The 21,680-nt window shown below is 40.4% G+C and overlaps 1 protein-coding gene across 2 annotated transcripts in view; it reads left to right on the top strand.

Moving 5' to 3' along the window:
* GJE1 (gap junction protein epsilon 1) overlaps window positions 1–21,680 on the top strand; it is a 180,717-nt gene that overhangs the window by 111,537 nt on the left and 47,500 nt on the right. Inside the window, exon 2 of one of the 2 annotated variants that reach the window (XR_015296502.1) lies at window positions 20,325–20,451. Coding sequence is in view for 1 of the 2 variants with exons in the window: in XM_086925349.1 (XP_086781475.1) it covers window positions 20,413–20,451 (39 nt within the window). In the remaining variant the exon portion in view is untranslated. The remainder of the gene's footprint in view (window positions 1–20,324; window positions 20,452–21,680) is intronic. The other variant, XM_086925349.1, reaches the window with a different exon arrangement.

Raw genomic sequence — 21,680 nt, 5'->3', positions numbered from 1 at the left:
TCATTTACATAGTGACCTGGCTGTTTACAGTAATTACAATTCCCTTTAACGGGAGCTGTCGGAATATTGGACTGTGTCGTACCCCTTTTCTGACCATCAGCTGGAACTGACTGAGCAACTAGTACTTTCATTTTCGTGTCTTTCATACGTCTCTGTTCATGATCATGTTCCTCCCTGATTCTGTTCTGGTGGTACTGTAACATTTGTAACATTTGGGAAGGCGTATTTGCTTGCCATGTGCTCTCGACTTTCAGGACTCTATTCTTGACTTGGGGTAGGGAATTCTCAACTAATTTAGTCACAAAAAGGTGTGGGTATGACTCGCTACTTGTTTTCAGGCCACTATTAATAACAAAACATTTCTCGAATCTGGAATAAAAATCACTAGTGTCTTCGTCTTGTTTCTGTTTACAGGCAGAGATTGCATCCCAATCTTCCTTTTTACTTGTCAATAACCTTGGCAAAACCTGTACCAATAATCCTGGTAATGCTTTAGTTTTGTCCCCAAGACCTAGACCTGGGGTTCGTCCGTTTTCTTCGTTTTCTAATTCAGTCCAATTAATCTTTTGATCTCCCACCTCCCATTCTTTTTCTTTGAGTTTCTCGTAAATACCGGCAGGCAATAATACTTTTAACATTTTCATAATATCGGGATATGTGTAATCTCCCATGAGTAACATGTCTTTTAATTCACGGTGAAACCCTGCTGGATCTTTATCATGACTAGGCACTATTTTCTTCATTTCCAATAATTCCATTTTACTTATGGGCGTGTATACGAATACGCGTTGAAGCGCACCCCCTGGAGTTGTCTGGACGGGATGAACTTCTCGTAAAGGATTCTGTCTGTCTACGTGAAAAGGATGGCTTACTGGGGGTGGAACAGGAACAAAATGTGGAGTCAAAAATGCTCTGTATTTATGACGTTGTTCAAGAATCACATTAATCAAATCAGTACCTAGGCCTCTCCATCTATTCAGGAGTAATTCATCTAATATATTATATAGGGGACCTGGATCAGAATGCTGACTCTCATATAACATAATGATATGCTGGATCATGTACATACCAGCTAAACGTTGTTCAGTTGGAGTAAGACTCAAAAATGTTTGCGCTACTGAATCATCTTTATATACGCTGTCATTATCGGCCCACTGTACCGCGGACCGTGCTAGTTCTTGTTCACGCATTGTACTAAGTTCATTGTAACCTATTCTATCTTTCAGAATTTTGTCAGTGGCTTGGAATAAATGTTCAAGAGAACATTTTTCTGGTATGGGAGTAAGAAAACGTCTTTTATTTTCTAGACGTATCGGTCTGTCAAAAGGCCTATCAAAAGAATACTGTTTAGGGAGTTTCACTCTACCTACGTATGCTATCGTCTCGGGGGATCTGGCTCTTCTAACTCATCCCCTTCTTCCTCGTTTTCACTTTCTTTGTCGGCTCCCCTAGCTTCCTTGTTTCTCTCGTGCATTACTATTATGTCTTTGCGAATCTTTCTGTACATGGCATCTATGCAATTTTGTTTATCATGTTTACAATCTGCAATATTCTGACTCCATTTCATTAATGCGTCCATCTCTTCTTTGACAGCTCCTGGCTGATCTCGTTCCCTTATCAAACAATTTATCAAAAACCGTAAGATCATACTTTGTGTCTCAACCTTCTGGTATGCCATGGCCTCGCAAATACTTTCTGGTCCCTCACCTGTTCTAATGAAGTGATATATTCTATCTAGATGGTTAGTCATTTCTGGTAAAAGCATCAAATATCCTGTAGCACGTCTTAGTCGTAAAGAGGCTAACATCATGTCTCCTTCCTGACCGGGTACCGGGTCATACCTACAATCCGTCAGAAATTGTCTAAGGGTTTCGAGGGCAGCCGCTTTCGGCGTACGTTGCATTGCGAATTCTCTAGCTGTCATTCGTTTATGGGAAGGCAGGGTGTGAAAGCCTGAAGCGGAAGCGGAAGCGTGAGTATGACCTGACTGGGCAATGGCTGCAGATGACGTAGCAGGTAAAGGAAACAATGGTAACGGATGTGCACTCTGTGTCACATCTGTCGCGAAAGGATTAAGGGGACCAGTAGTAGGTGGGACAGTAACAGAAGCTGAAGTAATAGGTGACCTAATAGGTGCGGGAAGGGTGACTTGGGAACGTGGCGGGGTCGTAGTTTGAACAGTAAGTTGAGCAGTCGGAGCAGACTGCTGTGCATTGTTAACGGGTGATACGGGTACATTAGTATATGCTGGAGCTACGCCATCTAAATAGCTAGAAAGGAAAATGTCAGCTGCGGTTTGTTTGTGACGGAGTTTAGTCGGAACCAATGGTGGTGGCAAGTTACGTGGTATTTCCGAGGTCGCCTTGGGCAGGCCCTCGGCTAGAACTGGATACAGTCCTGTAATAAGGGCATTTCTCTGTCTGTCTTGTTGTTCTATTCTGACTCGTTCTCCTTCTTCTAGTAATTCTTTTTCTCTAGCTTTTTCGGATTCTTCTCTACTTCTCTCTGCTTTCCTGATTTCTTTTTCATTTTGTCTATGCGCTTCTTTACGCCATAATTCTATGGCATCTTTCTGGGATTGTCTGGCTTTCTTTTTCCACAATGTTTCTTCTACTCTCATGATGCACTCGGCATCCCATGTCCCTGTAACGGGCCATCTATGTTTCTCTTCCAGGTCCTTTGTGTAATCCACCCATAAGTCTAAGTATAGTATGGCATCTAAGCCATGTTTATGGTACATAAAATGTCCTGGAGTGTCCCTAGGTGGGACGGGAACTGCTTCTTCGAGTATCCCTTTCCTAGTTCCTATCTGACGTAATTTCGAGAACAGAGGCATGATTACCTCTACCTGAACGCACACACGATAAACACAGTAATAAAATGCAAACAATCATTCACACCACGACATTAAACACATTGAAACATTTCGAACAGATACTGTCTAGTACATTCTAAAACAAAAATACTGTAAACCACGAGAGATAATACTAGAAGACCAGAATACTGAATCACTGAATTACTGAACTACTAGATGCACTGCTAAACAGTACAGATGCACTGCTAAAACAGTACAGACCGGATATGTGTACCCAAACCCGTCTTGACCGGACACAAATTAATGCACTTGTCTAGATGCGTCCCCAGCAACGGTACTCACCGGGAAGCACGGAGCGGAAGGCCTCGGAATCTTGACTGGACTGGACTGCTACGACGTCTGGTTACTGCTACGCACTACGCATGCGCCTCGACGCTTCGGACAGGTGGGCCTCAAGACACCTCGGACACTGCTCTCTCGGCTGGGCTCTGGTCGGGATCCTCCGCACTCCTCACTGCCTCGTCTGGATGCTGACCCGCAGCCTCCGTCTCCTCCGTGGGCCTGAGGGAGATACAGGAAAACCTGCAGATGCGCATAGGAGTCCGTCACGGCTGTGGTAGGGGGCAAGGCCTGCGACGCATCGCCGGCGCGTGGGGTGGGGGAGGGGTTCCTATTCGGGCGCCAAATTATGTGGTAAATATAATTACCATGCAATTTTTCCGTATAATTAATGACAGGTAAAAGAATAGCTCAATCAAATGAGAGGCAGAGTCCATGGTATCTGAGTCATACGGGCTTTAATCGGAATGGCTCGAGCCATGGAAATCAGATCCATCAATATAAGGGTTCGGGAGGGAATATGCAATGATGGCAAAAGATGTCAACGATTTATTAACAGTACACAATATATATAGTAAAACTGTACAATGGTGATGGATACAGTAGGCGTGACAAGTGAAAATAATAAGATAAGAACACATGTGCGTAGCAAAAAGGCGTGTACAAGGGTGTGCACGGAGGCGTGTGCTGGAAACGTAACAGGAAGTGTCATAAGTGGGTGGGTGCGTAGAGGATTCTGCAGAGTCAGCAGAAACCTTTGACATGGGTGCGCGCGCAATTAGTATGACGTGTGATTGACATGGAACTAGGGAAAGCTGGGGGCTTGACTTTAGCACTAGTAGAGGAGACAGAAGTCTGGCATGTCAGATCGACCTGTTCCTATAACATATCTGATATCTTGTGTTTGGAGGATGTTTATTCTGAAGTAAAAGGTCTCTCGGGCAGAGGCTATTCTATACTGAATGCATATGTGTCTAAGTGCAATGCGCAGGGCCATGGGCCTACCATGGTAACGGGAGCAATGAATTACATGAAGGAGACAGGAAGGCTTGGCCCTTTGCTCTGCAGCCGGGAATATGTTTACCTATATCACTAGACTGGAATGTGTTTTCGAGGAGGCTGAACTGATAACTTGAAGGCAAAATACTGTTTTGGCAGGCAGGCCAGGCTGAGCCAGGCACCGCTTCGCTTGGCAGGAAGTAAGGCAGAGGTCAGGGATGCATCTCCATGCTGCAGCTTTCAGAGGCAGAGACAGAAGTGGTTCGGAGGCAGAAATCAGGGCCTAGCTCGGCAGAGCCAGGAAAAACGTAAAAGTGCACCATGTAAAGACGTTGGCATGGCATGTTTAGAAACTGAATTATCAATCCATTCATGGTGGATCTGGTAGAGGACATGTTAACGTTGGACGCAAATGCATTTGCGTCTTCATATTCGGCCATGGAGGGAAGTTACATGTACTTTAAGCACGTACATGGAGACGTTGGGGTACACGTTAGGGGACATACTTGACCATAAAAATTTCAATTACCTCACTTGGAAGCAGCATAGATCTCCAATGTGGACAGTGCTGCATGCTGAAGGCAGTGGTCCTAACAGAAGTACACCATCTCGTCCCACTGTGCCTATTTTAATAGGAGCTTAAGTTCTACATCCCAGGTAAGTGGGTGTTAGACAGAGAAAACACTATGATAAGTCTTCAAGGGGGTATCTAAGAAAACATGTGATCAGAGTGTCAATAGGTGTTAGGCATTTGACACCTAATTCCTGTTTCCTGTGCTCTCTCAGGGTGTATCAATTGGACCTTCATTTACATGACTGTTTGTGGGAAGCTGCACTCTGATACTTATTTAAGGGTCTCCTTGCCCTTCCTAAGGCTAGTCTCATGACCAAGGATTGAAGAGTGATATAATTCTACTTTCACATGCTCCTTCATTAAAACAGTTGCAGGTCTTCCAGTGTTCTGCATTTTTTTTTAAATCTGTCTTATTTGATGTCACACAGACATGGTTTCATTGTCTCGCCCTTAGTGCAAGCACACATCTGAAAGCAATCAGCCAGATCTTAAGACTCTAAGGGCCATATGTATGAAGCTCAAATGGGTTTGCAAATGCCAAAAGTCGCAGAATTTCGGCGTTTGCGAACTCATTTTCGCTAAATGGTATGTATGTAGCAAATTTGAGTGCAAAATAAGGAATCGCAAATCTGTGATTCCTTATTTTGCGATTGCATTTAAGGAATCGCTAATTTTGCGATTCCTTAAATGCAATGTATGAAGCACTCAAGTTGTGCGACTTCTCATTAAGAAATCGCAAATTACCACCAACTTCAAGTTGGTGGTAATTTGCAATTTCTTTCACAAAAGCACTTTTTTGCATTTGAGAAGGTGCCATGTGGCGCACATACATGCCCTTAGGGCATGTATGTGCGCTATATGCGCACACATGTGAATTTCAGGTGTGCATCAGGGTGTCCTTATGACACCCTTGTACCCTTGAAATTATTCTCAATTTGCGATTCGCAAATTGCGAATCGCAAATTGAGAATAACTTCACATTCAGTCCAATGGGCCTCCTGGGCCATAGAAATGAATGGTAAATTATTCCTTAATTGCGATTCTCAATTTGCTAATCGCAATTAAGGAATTTTAAGTAATCGCAAACAAATTCGAATTTCTACATACATACCAATTTGCAAATCTCAAATAGCGATTTCTAAAAAATCGCTATTTGAGATTTGCAAATCTGGATGTTGATAAATCTGCCTCTAAATCAGCTAAGGTCTTAATTTGAAGCTCATTTATTGCTCAAGAGATTTTGAACTGCAAGACCTTTTAAAAGAAGTGTTAAGACAAAGGTAATAAATTGAGTAAACTGTTGGATGGGTAACACAAGTAGAAGAAAGTTGCATACGGTGTGCGAATCCTAAAGCTGTCCACTAGTGAGGTTAGTGAGGAAAATACAGAGGTCGCACAGGTAAAAGAAACTATTACTTGAAGATTGACAATTAAGTAGGTATGAGGGGAATACATTTCCTTCACAGCTGAGAGCACCAATCAATGAGCACAATGATTATCAAGAGCAAAGTGTTTGATGAGATTAGATATCTTTCTTTTGGAGAAGCCCCTTGGGAATAGGATGTGAGGACTAAATAGTACAACACATTTGAGGAGGAGTTGGCCTAAAATTATGTAATTTGTTTAAGTTGGTAAGCATGGTAAAACAATAATCATTTTAAAGAGATGTAACTTTCTTCCTTAAAATAAAGGTAATCTTTAGGATGTAGCCTTACAGCTAGAGTGGTCTACCTCGAAGCTAGGGAATCGGGTTTGAGTCTCAGCAACGACACTCAACATCCTGTGATTCTGGGCAAATCACTTAATCTCCCAGTGCCCAACAAAAATGAATGTGTCCATCTGTAACAAAACTGGTGCTCCTGTAAAGCGCTGATAGCTAGTATCTTCAGGTCTGTTCCGTGCTATATGAAACTCTAATTTTTTTTTGCTTTTATCATCATATGGCAGTGTTAAATTCAATCTATATGTTTTAAAGAAATTTGGGGTAATTTATTTTTCACTTGTCACTGCAGAACGGAAAAGAGTTAAACAAATCAAAATGACTTATAATGCACAATTGTCAGCCAAAACCCTTGTTAATGAATCAGCAGATTTATCTTACACCATCAAACAGATTTAGAAATCAATCAAAATAATTTTTGATGTGGGAAAAGTATTTGAGCGGGTAAATTGTGAGCTCTTTTGAGATATATTAGAAAAGATGAGTGTTCCTGCTTAGTCCACAAGGTTAGTTAAATAGTTGTACTCTGAAGCATGGGCAGAATTGTACATTGCTTGCCTTGCTGCTGGGATGGCTGAGTGAAAAGAAGGACAGGGCTGACTCATCTTACTGCTTTTCTTCTCTTTGATCAAAAGCCAATAGAATATTACAGACTGCATAGGTGTAGAGGATGTGTCTAAAATGTATACACTTATGGCATTATTTTATATCTTGCTGTAAATCATGAGAATGATGGGTCAGCGTGGTTGTTCACAAACATGATTTTTTCTAATCTTTCTGGCTATCGTATCAATACACCAAAGGTGGAGGCAAACTAATATGTGCCAAGTTAATGGCATACTGCAGAAATGGTGTAGAATGAGAATAAGTGTCTCTAAATAGTATTTAGGTTTGTGATCGAGTGTAGAACTTTTGTTCACTCAATTGTAAACATTTGCTTACAATTACTTTTTGGCAATTTAATGATTGATGGCGGGTCATATTAAATATTGTTTGTTGGATTAACACTTTTATTCTGAGAAGGGACTTGCTTTCTTAATAAATGTTATCTACCTGATTAAATGACTAATTAAAACACTAATGTGGGTATGAAAGTGAGCTGATTTAGTCACAAAGTGTTGCATAGGTCTTTGAAAGATGAGGGCTAGACAATTCCCAATTTAGAAATGTATCTTGCACTATTTGCCGCATACCTTTGTAGGTCAGTAGAACAAATGCTTGGTGTCTCCATCTAAAAATGTTTAGCTAAAGCATATAACTGCATGGTATGTAATATGTGGGTCCCGTTTTAGAGTCAAGCATCCTGGAATAATTTAAATATATTAGTTTATGGTTTTGTGCTAAATTTAAATCTTAATCAGCCTTACATCTACATTTCTGTGTCACGTGAGTTCTATTTCCTGTATACAATCTTAACTCTCCATTGATGTTGTTTAGAAGGGTGCAAAAGAAGGACGTAATGTAGGAATTAATAGAGTTGACCACTTAATAACTGAAATGATAACAAATAGACTTCTAAAATCCCAAAAATACAAAATCACCATAAAATACAAGGTATATTCAAACTCCAAGGGAAAAAGCATGTTGCAGGGTATGATATAAGCAATACCAAAAATTGAGTCATGAGTTCTGTGTAAGATTGTCCCATCAAAGTGTGCTTTAGTACTCAGATTTGTAAAATATATCCTCGAAAATATCACAATGAAAGTGGAAGCTAAACACAGGATTCACACATGGACTGAGTAGCTGAGACATTTCTAGTCACTTAAAGCATCCAAATAGGATACAATTTAAACCCTCCCATGCTCATGACGGAGCCGCTCCGTCATGAGCATCGGCTGAGCTGTGCTCATGACGGAGCGGTTCCGTCATGGCCCTGCCGCCGCGCCTGCGCGGCGCGTTCTATTGAGCGGGCAGGGCCATGACGGAACCGCTCCGTCACGAGCACAGCTCAACCGCGGCTCGTGACGGAGCGGCTCTGTCACGAGCATGCGGCCGCCGCTTGGCCCCCCTCGGGGTTAAGGAAGAAGCAATATTCTGCTATTTTGCATCTGACCTGGCCCCATATATGCTCTGCATAAGGTGTTTCCTGTTTGTTCAAGCTGTTGAAATGTAGAGCTAGATACTGCTCCTGATACAGAAAGGGTACTCTAATGTCCCTCCTGTTCTAGGCTGAACATACATTGATTAGACAGGAATTTAACAAGGCATTCACAAAAGGTGAATAAAATAAGCTAGAAATGTGTTTAGTCCTACATTTGGCAATTTTTTTTATGCTTACGAAATCAAGGAATATGTGTGGAAAACTATGACAGGCATACTTATCCAGTAGTACTCTCACAAGAAGAAAATGCCCAACCTAATAATGCAAGGTGACACAAATATGCCCTGGTGCTTTTGAATATATTTTATTTTTATTTTTCAAAATAAACTATTTTTCCCACACCTGCATCATCACATATGAAACAGTTCTGATCATCATCCTACTTCTGCTGTTGCCTAATGCATGCCTGACATGCCGGGCGCCTAACGTGTGACGATGAACGAGTTCATGTCTTCGGTCGTGCTCGTGCCCGCCCACCACCATCATACTGCATCGCGCAGAAGCCTGAGAGGAGCCGTTAGCAACTCAGCAAATTGGCAACCCAAATTTTGGAGCGGGAAAATTGGTTAATTTGACCGCTGCATTGCCCTGTAGCTCATTAGAGAGCGTATTCCAGGAATAGTACAGGACAGCACAGCAACTGTGTTGGCTCCCTCGCGAGGGTGTCACAAGGGGTAGAAGTGTGTCACTGACCTCGGCTACAGGAAACCCAGTAGGACCAATGGGGCTTGGCTGAGCTCCTGCATCAAAGACAAGAGAGCGAAGAAAGGCATGGATAGCTTGGAGACACCAGGAAATCTGGGTGGTGTGGCGACAGGAAGGAGAAACATCTTGACACAATATACAGGTTCAGCAGAGGTAAGGGAAAGGGTGTTGTAATTACAAGGCAGTGAAGGTGCACAGGAAAAGGGGCAGAATATTAGCAGGGGATGGCACCCTACAGAAGTAAAACTCAGAAAAGGCAAGGCCTATTAATGGATGTTACAATGAGTAATGGCCTTGTAGAGGAGGGCGAGATAGTCCCAAAGGAAAAGGCAAAAAAGTCAGCACGCCGTACTACCAGCAAGCTACAACAGGAAAGTATCCAGCAAAACAAGAAGGGAGGAGCATCAGTCACTAAATCTGTTAAGGATTTTGTGGGGATACACTTTAAAAGGAATTACATACTGTCAGCCCCTTGTGCAAGGGGTGCAAGTGATGCAGGGCAACAAATTGATGCTTTATCCCCCAGCCCAAATTCATTGGACTTAATCTTACCCATCCTAAACAGTCAAATGATAGTAAATCAAAGTGCATTCTCTTTTGAATCAAGATTGTCTTCATCAACCCAATTATTTACCACTCTGGCCAGTGGAGACTTTCTTAAACAGAAGGAGGAGGTTGGAAATATAGAAAATACAAACACTGTGACACAGTATCAAGAGGAAATAAAAGAAGATGGGGGAAGCAGAATATGAGCATGGAGCAATACCTGAAAAAAGGAAATGAGGAAACCACAACCACAGTACAAAACTCCATCTCCAATCTAGAGATTTCAGCATGCCGATCATCGTCCATGCTGGATGTAATGGTGATTCTGCAAAAGACACTGCAAGTACTGCTGGAAGTATCCATGATGAACCATTATATAGTGAAAGCTCAAAAAGATCAGCTACAGATCATTGTGAGTGAACTTAAACAAATCCGCAAGCATATGTCGTCATCAGTTAGACTGGTAGGAAGCAATCAAGTAAACGTTGAGTCTGAAGGCCTGACACTGCAAGCACTGCTGGAAGTATCCATGATGAACCATTATATAGTGAAAGCTCAAAAAGATCAGCTACAGATCATTGTGAGTGAACTTAAACAAATCCGCAAGCATATGTCGTCATCAGTTAGACTGGTAGGAAGCAATCAAGTAAACGTTGAGTCTGAAGGCCTGACAGTGCCAAAAGAGACAGTTGCTCAACTACCAGGGGGACAAAGTTTATTTATCTTGAGGTGCCTCATGTTTATAAAGAAAACCAGGGAGATAACCGGATATAGGCAATACATGTTCTAGATGAACAAGGAGGGTGGTGAAGAGTATAAAAGGGAGAGAGAAATTAGTGGAAAAAAGGGTATCGCCAAGGTCAATAGGAATAAGAAATTAGGAGAAATATTTTTGAATAGGCATTCCCTAATAATCCAGAAAGATCCTGAAAATAGTTTGAGCAATGAAGATGAAGAGAAGAATGTACGAGTAAGCTCAAAAGTGTCTCAGAGCATTAGATAAAGGAAACATGGGAGTACTAAGAACCAGGATGATGGTTTAAGTAGACTAAGAAAGAAGGGTAATATGATGGAACAAGGCATTAGTAGCAGGAATCTGACGAAAAGGGAGACGATTGTCATGAACAAGAAAAGACCCCTGGACGAGATAAAAAGGGATGGAAGAAATTTGTGACACATTATTAGTAAGATTTAAATGGTCCGTGGTCTGTAAAGTGGAGCTTCCGAACCCATACCACAAGAACGAAAAACTAATATTAGTAAATGCATATATACAGGAGGGGCACTCTGAGGAATATAGGTCAGAAATGGATAAGATGAAGGAGGATGCTGATAATCTGTGAGAGAATTACCAGAATAATATTTTAATACTGATGGTAGATTTGAACCATAAACTAAACTCAAATAAAGTGGGTATCTGGTCTAAAGAAATACTGAGTTTGTATAATATTAAGGTGTCCTGTTTCCCAAACACGAAATAGTCTAAACAGTATATAGAATTAGGAAAATATCTGGAATCAAGAGGCTTCTTTTGTCTGAATGGTAGGATGGAAAGGGATTGCCCAGCACAACAGACCTTTAAAATGGGACAGCATCCTTGCTCATTTGATTATATATACTTGCATGCCTGGAACTTAGATAAAATAAGGGACTTTCAAGTGGGGTCTGAAGAAGGAAGTGATCACTATCTGCAGAAATTAAAACTATCAGGAGGTAAAAGGTTGCCGAGAGAAAAGATGATCCCTCTTCAGTTGGATTATCCAAAACGGCTGGCCACTAGATTAACAGATGAACAAATGGAAAAATTGATCAATTTTCAGCAAAATACAATACCGAAGGATGCCTCAACAGAACATTCTGAGTGGTATGACAACATAATCAGACAAGTGTTACAGTGTCTTAGAGTCGTTCTAAAAGGAAAGGGAACAAGGAATGTGGAAGTTCTGAATAACCAAAATAATAAAAATAAATTGATTACTGAGGAATATAAGAATCCAAAGGTGCGGGTAAGGAGAGGGGAAAGAAACCTCAAAGTAGGATATGAAATAAAATATTTTAATGTCCTGATGAAGTTAAGGAGAAGGATAAAACCTTAATTAGAGACCAGAAAAGAGATCACAAAGAGAGGTGTTGGGGATATATGGTAGAAGAAATAGAAAGGAAAAATACAAAACTTTTCTGGAAATTGGTACAAGAAGGGTCAGTATAAAAATGCAGGGTACGATAAACTGTTTGGTAGAGGAAGACGAATGAATGGATTATCTGGAGAAGATAAATGGCAAAAAAAGAAGTTAAAGAGGAGAAAAATAGCCCCTTGGGAGATAGTGGATGAGGATGTGAGGTTGGAATTCTCATTAAGTAACATCAGAAGTATTATCGCAAGATTAACTCTGACTTGTGCGGCTGGACCTGAAAACTTGCCTGCAGTAATTATAAAAACCTGCCTGGTTGGGTGGGCTGAGTTATTGTACAGGCTGTTTACTAGGTTTTGGATGCAGGGAATATCCCAGAAAATTGGGAAGGAGCAATTATCAGACCGATCCATAAAAAGGGAGATATAAAAATGCCCAAAAATTATAGGCTGATCAATCTTTTAGATGTGGCAGAAAATGTCTTTGCAAAAATAATCTTGGGAATGTTGAAGAAATGGGCTCACTGGAATTATATAGTGTCCCCAGAACAAGGTGGTTTCAAGAAAGGTCACTCTACAATAGACAACTGCTTTGTGTTCTGGTCGATTGCACGCAAGTCTGTTGAGTAGAAGGGAATTTATTCTGCGGCTTCGTAGACTTCCGTGCAGCTTTTGACCTAGTAGAGAGGAATCGCCTATGAGATGCATTGAATAAAATATGACATCCCAAAAGATCTTCTAAGACTATGCAAGAGGTACATAGGAACAATTGGGCCCAGGTCATTATGGACACAGAGGGGACCTTAACACAAAAAATACAAGTTAATCATGTATTGAGGCAGGGGTGCGTACTTGCCCTCTTACTCTCATTATTTGTGGCTGATTTGTACACAATCCCAGCATCTGCTAAAGGATTTAGCCCCAGAATAAATGGTAAACATATGGCATGTCTCCTGTATGAAGACGATCTTGTGATGTTAGATCAAACATAAATAGGTCTGCAAAGGAAACAAGATGTGTTAAGAGAATACAATAACTGTAAAAGATTTGTGGTAAATATGGATACAACTAGGGTGCTTTTCTTTGGGAAGACAAAAAGCAGGTTTAATTGGTACCTAGGTGTAGAGAAGCTAGAATTAGTTAATGAACATAAGTATCTTAGGGTCTGGTTTGGGAACTCCCAGAAACGGAAAACACACTTGGAGGCACTGAAGACCAGGGCTAAGGCCTTGGTGAATGGCCTGAAAAAAATCTATAGGTACTTCGGAAAAATGGCTTACAGACCTGTTTTTCAACAGTGGCAAAAGCAGGTGGGATGCTGAGGAGGAGAAATGTCTGGAGAGTCTGTTGTCACTACCAACTCTGCTATGATTCAAGCAATTAAAATAGAAAATGGCATGACATCATGGAATATATTAGCTGCAATGGCGCTAATAAGATTCTGGAAATTATTGAATGGGGGGGAGCTATAGAAAGTCTCTCAGTGGTGCTAGAATAAAATCCTGCAAAGTGAAATACATTGGGCAAAAATTGTTAGAAAAAATTTGGGTGCTGTCTGTATGGATATGAAAGCAAAGCTGGCCCACAGGTTCTCGAAATCGAAATCTCAAAGAGTGAGTGAAAGGCGTTAGGCATTGACATGTCCCATGAATGTGATTATCAGTAATTAAGCGCGATAAAATCTGTACAGTTTAGGTTAAAATCTTGGCGGAATAGAGTTTTACGTTTGTAGACATATTACCAAATCAGTTGCTAAGAAATTAAGTATTGAGAATAAGGGTTGGAACCAATCCCAGTAAGATAAATGAAATTGTAAAATGTAAAATGATCCAACCAGGAGGCAATTGTACTTCTGGTCTGAACACTATGGGGTCTATTAGGATGGCGGCCGGATCGCCACCACCCGTATGGTGGTGGCGATCAGCCGGCAATTTCCGTCCGCCCGCCTAACATTTCCCCCGTCATATTACGATGGTGGTGGGGACGCAGGCGGACGGAAAGACCGTCTGCGAGTTTCCCGCCAGTAGGCAATCCGCCCGATTGCCTACCGGGTGGAAAAGACCTGCAATATGGTGGCGGTGCCTTCCAGGCAACCACCATCCATACTACGATAATGGGGGTCTCAGGCCTTTCCATTGTCGTTGCGGGCCCCCAGGGGGTTGTGGGGGTGGCTGCACTTGGGGGGAACCCATGGTACACCCCGACATTTGCATGCACAAGGTGGCAGGCACCACGCGGTGCCTGTCACGTTGTGCATGCACATGCACAACATGCCCTTTAACATTGTGGCGGGTGCTGAGTACAGCACCGCCCGCCACAATGTTAAATATACAGGATGCGACCACCATGGTGGCGGTCGCATCCTAATTGGTGGTGCTGGACCGCCGCACCACTGGCGGCCGATCCCAGCACCGCTAGGGTGGCAGGGGGACTGGAGTCCACCCGCCATCCTAATAGACCCCTAAATGTGATATACTATACATCCTGCTAGATTGTTTATAGGTTATCCAACAGTGTAGACGTTTTTTACTCCCAATATTTTTAAAATACAGAATCAAGACTTGTGAGCAAGCCACTGAGTTTTTAACTGAATTATGTTTTCTGGATACAGCATGTGTCATGGGGAGATTCATGAGGGCAGTTCAAATTTCTATTACTGAATTTGAGTTAGAATTGTGCTTTGTGTAATTTATCGAACTATACTAGATATTACACTTGAAAGTATATTTTATAGTGGATTTATGTGCGTTTTTATTAGATGAAACTTAATGATGGCTATTTATGATTGTTTAAAATGTTTTAAAATTGTGTATAGTGATATGGATATAAGTCTGTGTATTGTTTAAAGACCTATGCTCTAAATAAACATATTTTCTGATTGATTGATTTATTGATACCTACTCTGGAAACTCACTTACTATGGTGCTTAACAGCAGTAAATTTGTAGGCATTCCCATGATTGTCCAGAATGAAAGGATTATCCTTATCTGCAGTATGTGCCAATTATATAGATGTGCAATTATTCACTTGATTTTCATTATGCTTTTGATGAATGTTTTGTGAACATACGTGGCCCTGAAGAAGTGATCCAATTGTGAAAAACTTGCCAGCCGGATCTTAAAACAAAGCAGAGGGATAGAATTTGAATTCTGTGCCCTCAACATATTCTTCTGAGCAATTTGTGAAACTATACAACTAGGAGGGTATGTTGGTATAGACTAAGGGCATAGAAGCATCCGTCTAATAAGAATGAATGCCCAATTGTGTAGTGAGTTATTTCCATGAATGTGCAAGGGGTATGTAATTACATATCAATAAACTGATGGGTTTGTCTGCTATTCGCCTACTTTTACAGTTGTAGGGCCACCGTAGAAGACCCACAAACTTGCCCTTAGAACTAATTTTGCAAATTTGGAAATCCCACCATACTGATGGATTTTCTTTATTAGTTAATCCAATTTGCAAGATTTTACAAATCCTGATTTGGTGAATCAAGGCACAAAATTTGCACTTACAGACACATATGTTTGCGCAACAAATTGACCATAGGTGCACAAACAAGCTAGATGATTTGTTCCAGGACATGGCGAATATTTGACAGAAATCCAAAAAAGTCCCACAGGTTTACCACAAGGTGGGTAGGAAATGGAATAGTAATGTCTTGTACGTTTTGCAGTGTTTAGCAATACCAATCACACACTTCTACAAATTACCAAGGGGTGAATTACGGATCATAAGCCAGGTATTGTACTCGTTAGACCACCAACAGTTGTAAGTTTATACCAATAAAGCACACAATTCGTCAAATGTAAAAAACAAATCAGAAGATAGTTTTTTGGAAAAAATATATATATATTTTTGTCTATTTATTCAATGGAAAAACACATTATTAACACAATTGTAACAAATCATTAAAAAACATACATGTGGTATGTCAAACATTTCATAAAAAGCATTTAAAATCACATAAAGTAAGCATCAAGTTAAAAAGTTCAAAGGAACAAGGGTCGACGCGGCGTTTCGGTTACAGGTAAACAATAGACAACCTTCTTCAGGACCAAGTTCTAAAAGGAAACACATAATTACTTTTTTTGCAAACCCAATTTTTCATGCAGGGCATTTTTCCAAAACAACATTTTTACTAAGCTATAACATTTGGCAATTGGTGCTGTTTTTACAAAAAAGGGGGAGGTTGTTGGCCATTTCGGTATTGCTAAAGTGCATCGCGTATTAATACTAATACCATTTAGTGGGTCACTATATTGTCTGTCATAAAAAAGGGGAATCACTTATGTGGGTATATTTATTCAATTTTTCTCCACTATAAGGTTACCTAACGTTATTGATATTGCTAGAAGTGCATCGTGTCTTATTGCTAGCACCACCTAGCGGGTCCCAGTTCGTATATGTGGGAAGGGTTTCACTTATATGGGTATGTGGGTAAGTTTATTCCTCTTATCTCCACTCTGAAATTACCTTAATTGTTTTAGTGACCTCCAAATAAATCCAGGAAGGCCCAGGGCCGGTTCTATGATCCGGTAGTGAGCTGATATAGGTTCTCACTGTTGTCACATGTGTTGTAGTGGTATCTATAAATGACGATAAGGTTTTACTTTAGTGATGTTTGTGCTCTATTCATATTAAGCCGTAATCTAATCATGTGTCAGATATCAGAATAGGAAATTACTACCTTGGAATTGTTAAAAATGGAACTCGCTCTGGTAGTAGGAGCCACCGATAATAATCTTCTGTCTTGCTGTAAATAAATGCCCCTATTAGTTTATTGCAAACAAAGGAGTGATTGTCAACTGTCTACTCATTTTTTAATTAATTAATTGTACTCACCCAGATTTAAATGACTGGCAGTTGTGTATTATACACGTGCTTTTCAATAGGCTTGTATATCAGCTTTTAACGTTCATTTCGTGGTGGGGGTTATCCTGCCACTGAGTCTTTGGGGATTAAACAATAAAGAATATTTTGTTAGGGTCCCAGTCTATCCTACTACATGGTTAATATTTATATTAAATGGCCCTGTCAAGTAAATCTTAGTTATTGGGCTTGAGCTTTCTATTGCACAAATAATATAGCTTGTTTTATCAATATTATCCCGCTTATTTTATAGCCCTCGGTTCACTTCCTATGTTTTATGCACGTGGACAATTCAGTGCGGGCATCCACAACAACAGTGTGCTTAATCACTCAGTTGTAGACCTAACTTTGTTAGTAACACTTTTTGACAATAAACAATATGCGAGCGCCATTCAAATCTCGCTGTTGTTTCCGTTACATTCATCCTTGTCGGCATTTCTCCTACTCAGTTAAAAAGCATACCGGATAAATTTTAGGTAAAGTTTTGTCTAGAGTGCAAATACACCCTACGCAAGATTAGCAAGCCTAGTGGACCGGAATACTGGCAGATTGCCGGGGAACGATTCCAGCGTGGTCTCCTTACCTGAGGCTTTCAATTCGGCCTCCCTGCTCCTACTACGGCCACAGTGCGTCCTCCGGTATCATCAGGGGGAAGGTATCGAAGCAGACATGGTTTTGTCTCTATTTGTAGTACGTGGCCGCTGATTGGGCGGTAAGCCTTGCGCTTCCCAATTGGTTGACCTAATGTCACGTGATGTTGCTTAGTTGTTTGTCAACATTAACAACTAGCGACTGAATTGAATGTCCCAACAGGGGGTACGTGTAGCTAATCCTTAACTCGCTGGTATTGCTTCTGCTAACCTGATATCACGTGATGTTGTCTATTTGTTTATAGACAACATCACGTGATATCAGGTTAGCGAATCCTGGAAACGCTCCCGCGTAATGAACGTCGTTTCACTTCCTGAGAAGCAATACCAGCGAGTTAAGGATTAGCTACACGTACCCCCTGTTGGGACATTCAAAGTAAATAGTCCAGTTCCAATTACTTAATAAATGCAGTATAACCGCAGCACTACACTCGCTAGTTGTTAATGTTGACAAACAACTAAGCAACATCACGTGACATTAGGTCAACCAATTGGGAAGCGCAAGGCTTACCGCCCAATCAGCGGCCACGTACTACAAATAGAGACAAAACCATGTCTGCTTCGATACCTTCCCCCTGATGATACCGGAGGACGCACTGTGGCCGTAGTAGGAGCAGGGAGGCCGAATTGAAAGCCTCAGGTAAGGAGACCACGCTGGAATCGTTCCCCGGCAATCTGCCAGTATTCCGGTCCACTAGGCTTGCTAATCTTGCATAGGGTGTATTTGCACTCTAGACAAAACTTTACCTAAAATGTATCCGGTATGCTTTTTAACTGAGTAGGAGAAATGCCGACAAGGATGAATGTAACGGAAACAACAGCGAGATTTGAATGGCGCTCGCATATTGTTTATTGTCAATAAGTGTTACTAACAAAGTTAGGTCTACAACTGAGTGATTAAGCACACTGTTGTTGTGGATGCCCGCACTGAATTGTCCACGTGCATAAAACATAGGAAGTGAACCGAGGGCTATAAAATAAGCGGGATAATATTGATAAAACAAGCTATATTATTTGTGCAATAGAAACCTCAAACCCAATAACTAAGATTTACTTGACAGGGCCGTTTAATATAAATATTAAGCATGTAGTAGGATAGACTGGGACCCTAACAAAATATTCTTTATTGTTTAATCCCCAAAGACTCAGTGGCAGGATAACCCCCACCACGAAATGAACGTTAAAAGCTGATATACAAGCCTATTGAAAAGCACGTGTATAATACACAACTGCCAGTCATTTAAATCTGGGTGAGTACAATTAATTAATTAAAAAATGAGTAGACAGTTGACAATCACTCCTTTGTTTGCAATAAACTAATAGGGGCATTTATTTACAGCAAGACAGAAGATTATTATCGGTGGCTCCTACTACCAGAGCGAGTTCCATTTTTAACAATTCCAAGGTAGTAATTTCCTATTCTGATATCTGACACATGATTAGATTACGGCTTAATATGAATAGAGCACAAACATCACTAAAGTAAAACCTTATCGTCATTTATAGATACCACTACAACACATGTGACAACAGTGAGAACCTATATCAGCTCACTACTGGATCATAGAACCGGCCCTGGGCCTTCCTGGATTTATTTGGAGGTCACTAAAACAATTAAGGTAATTTCAGAGTGGAGATAAGAGGAATAAACTTACCCACATACCCATATAAGTGAAACCCTTCCCACATATACGAACTGGGACCCGCTAGGTGGTGCTAGCAATAAGACACGATGCACTTCTAGCAATATCAATAACGTTAGGTAACCTTATAGTGGAGAAAAATTGAATAAATATACCCACATAAGTGATTCCCCTTTTTTATGACAGACAATATAGTGACCCACTAAATGGTATTAGTATTAATACGCGATGCACTTTAGCAATACCGAAATGGCCAACCACCTCCCCCTTTTTTGTAAAAACAGCACCAATTGCCAAATGTTATAGCTTAGTAAAAATGTTGTTTTGGAAAAATGCCCTGCATGAAAAATTGGGTTTGCAAAAAAAGTAATTATGTGTTTCCTTTTAGAACTTGGTCCTGAAGAAGGTTGTCTATTGTTTACCTGTAACCGAAACGCCGCGTCGACCCTTGTTCCTTTGAACTTTTTAACTTGATGCTTACTTTATGTGATTTTAAATGCTTTTTATGAAATGTTTGACATACCACATGTATGTTTTTTAATGATTTGTTACAATTGTGTTAATAATGTGTTTTTCCATTGAATAAATAGACAAAAATATATATATATTTTTTCCAAAAAACTATCTTCTGATTTGTTTTTTACATTTGACGAATTGTGTGCTTTATTGGTATAAACTTACAACTGTTGGTGGTCTAACGAGTACAATACCTGGCTTATGATCCGTAATTCACCCCTTGGTAATTTGTAGAAGTGTGTGATTGGTATTGCTAAACACTGCAAAACGTACAAGACATTACTATTCCATTTCCTACCCACCTTGTGGTAAACCTGTGGGACTTTTTTGGATTTCTAAGCTATCTCCCCTGTCCCAAAGCCGACAGTTAAGGGGGCCTCCTTTTACATTTTTTTGAATATTTGACAGAGCCATCATGCTGATGAATTGGTGTTTTAAATGCACAGAATTGTATTACAGTGAGAAGTATTTTTGTGGCTTTGTACAGCTATCTACACTTTACTTTGTGGATTTTGCAAATAATGCATAGGTTTCTCATGAAGAAGTGACAAAGCAGGACCTTAGTTTCTTACTTATGTGATTGTTTTCTTGTTTATTTTTCTGAAATTGTTTATTGTAACTTTCTTATAAGGCTCAAACACTGCATGCAGTGAGCATATTTTTGGTGTGTGTGTGTTGTCCAATCGGTGTTTATGGAGTGCTGTTTAAAGATTGCCGGAACATGCCCTTCAATGATGATGTTCTTCCATGTCTGCCATATCACATTGCAGAAGGGGATGAACCTTAAACACGGATTGAATGGGGCACCCAAACAATACAACGCCTGGATTACGGTTGGTGGGTTGAATTTAATTTATGTATTTGGAAGCTTGTGTTTGTTATACTGAGTTGTTATAGCTAGTGACACTGGAATAAAGTAATTATACGGCCACTGCATTTTCCACATAAGCATGGCTTTTCTGCATTTGGCATATCCGTCCTCTACTGCATAATCGGAAGTTTATTACAAAAAACTTGTTGGTTCTACCTCAAACGCTTCAGAAGTTACTAATAACATGTGAACATGTGCTACTACACCCTGGAAGCTCCTTTGAAAAGGTTGACTGTTCACCTTTCATTTTCTGATGGCTGTAATTGGGTGTTTAACCTTTACTAATGAGGTGAACCCTTTATCCAGACAGTATTACCATGTGAAAAAATGACAAGATAATGAAGGAATACTATCACAAAATGTTTCACATTAAGCTGCATAATTTCCCTTTTTTTGCTGTAGAATTTATTTGACCCTGCCACATAATATAGTCCTCCCGTGCTGCATAATTCTAGTGGCCCTGGTTATAGCCGTCAATTTGCTAATGAGTTCAAATGTAAGGTTTTCCCATTTGTAATCTGATCAATGAATCCAAGAGCAATGGTGGCAATCTCTTTTTAGTAAATGACCAAAAGGTATGTCTGTGATTGTTCTCCATCTGGTGACTCGTCTAAACTTCATTCTAAATACATTTAAAAAAAAAGTGTGAACGTGGTAAAATATTTCCAACCATTAATAACCTGTTTTATTGATGTGAACCTTTAAATAAACCACCCTCCTCAGCAGTGATTAATTTGAAGCTGTGCTGGCAGACAATGCCCAATTTTGGTGGCTGGCAATTATTTGTCCTCCCAAACCCACTGCTATACTTCTCACTCCAAATAACTGCTTAATATCCACCACTCAAATTACTTTCATATTTCACTATACTAATTCATCACTAACCTTATGGGTTCTGGAGTAGCGTGTTATTCGCCAAAAAAGCTCTTCAACACCACATCAGGGGTAACATGCGCTATATAAATACAAACCTTTTTTTTCCCTCTTCTATCCTTCCACTATCCTTCTGAATCAAAATAACTGACAAACCGATAAACCACTCAAATTACTTTCATATTTCACTATACTAATTCCACACTAATCCTTTATGGGTTCCGGAGTAGTGTGCTACTCACTGAAAAAGTGATTTTGAAGAGCTATATAAATGCCATTACAATACAATACAGGTCTTTGATCCATTGCATACGTCAGAAAA

Source organism: Lissotriton vulgaris, chromosome 6 (genome assembly GCF_964263255.1).
Source record: "Lissotriton vulgaris chromosome 6, aLisVul1.2, whole genome shotgun sequence".
Taxonomy (NCBI): Eukaryota; Metazoa; Chordata; class Amphibia; order Caudata; family Salamandridae; genus Lissotriton; species Lissotriton vulgaris.
This window is presented reverse-complemented; position numbering and strand designations above follow the sequence as displayed.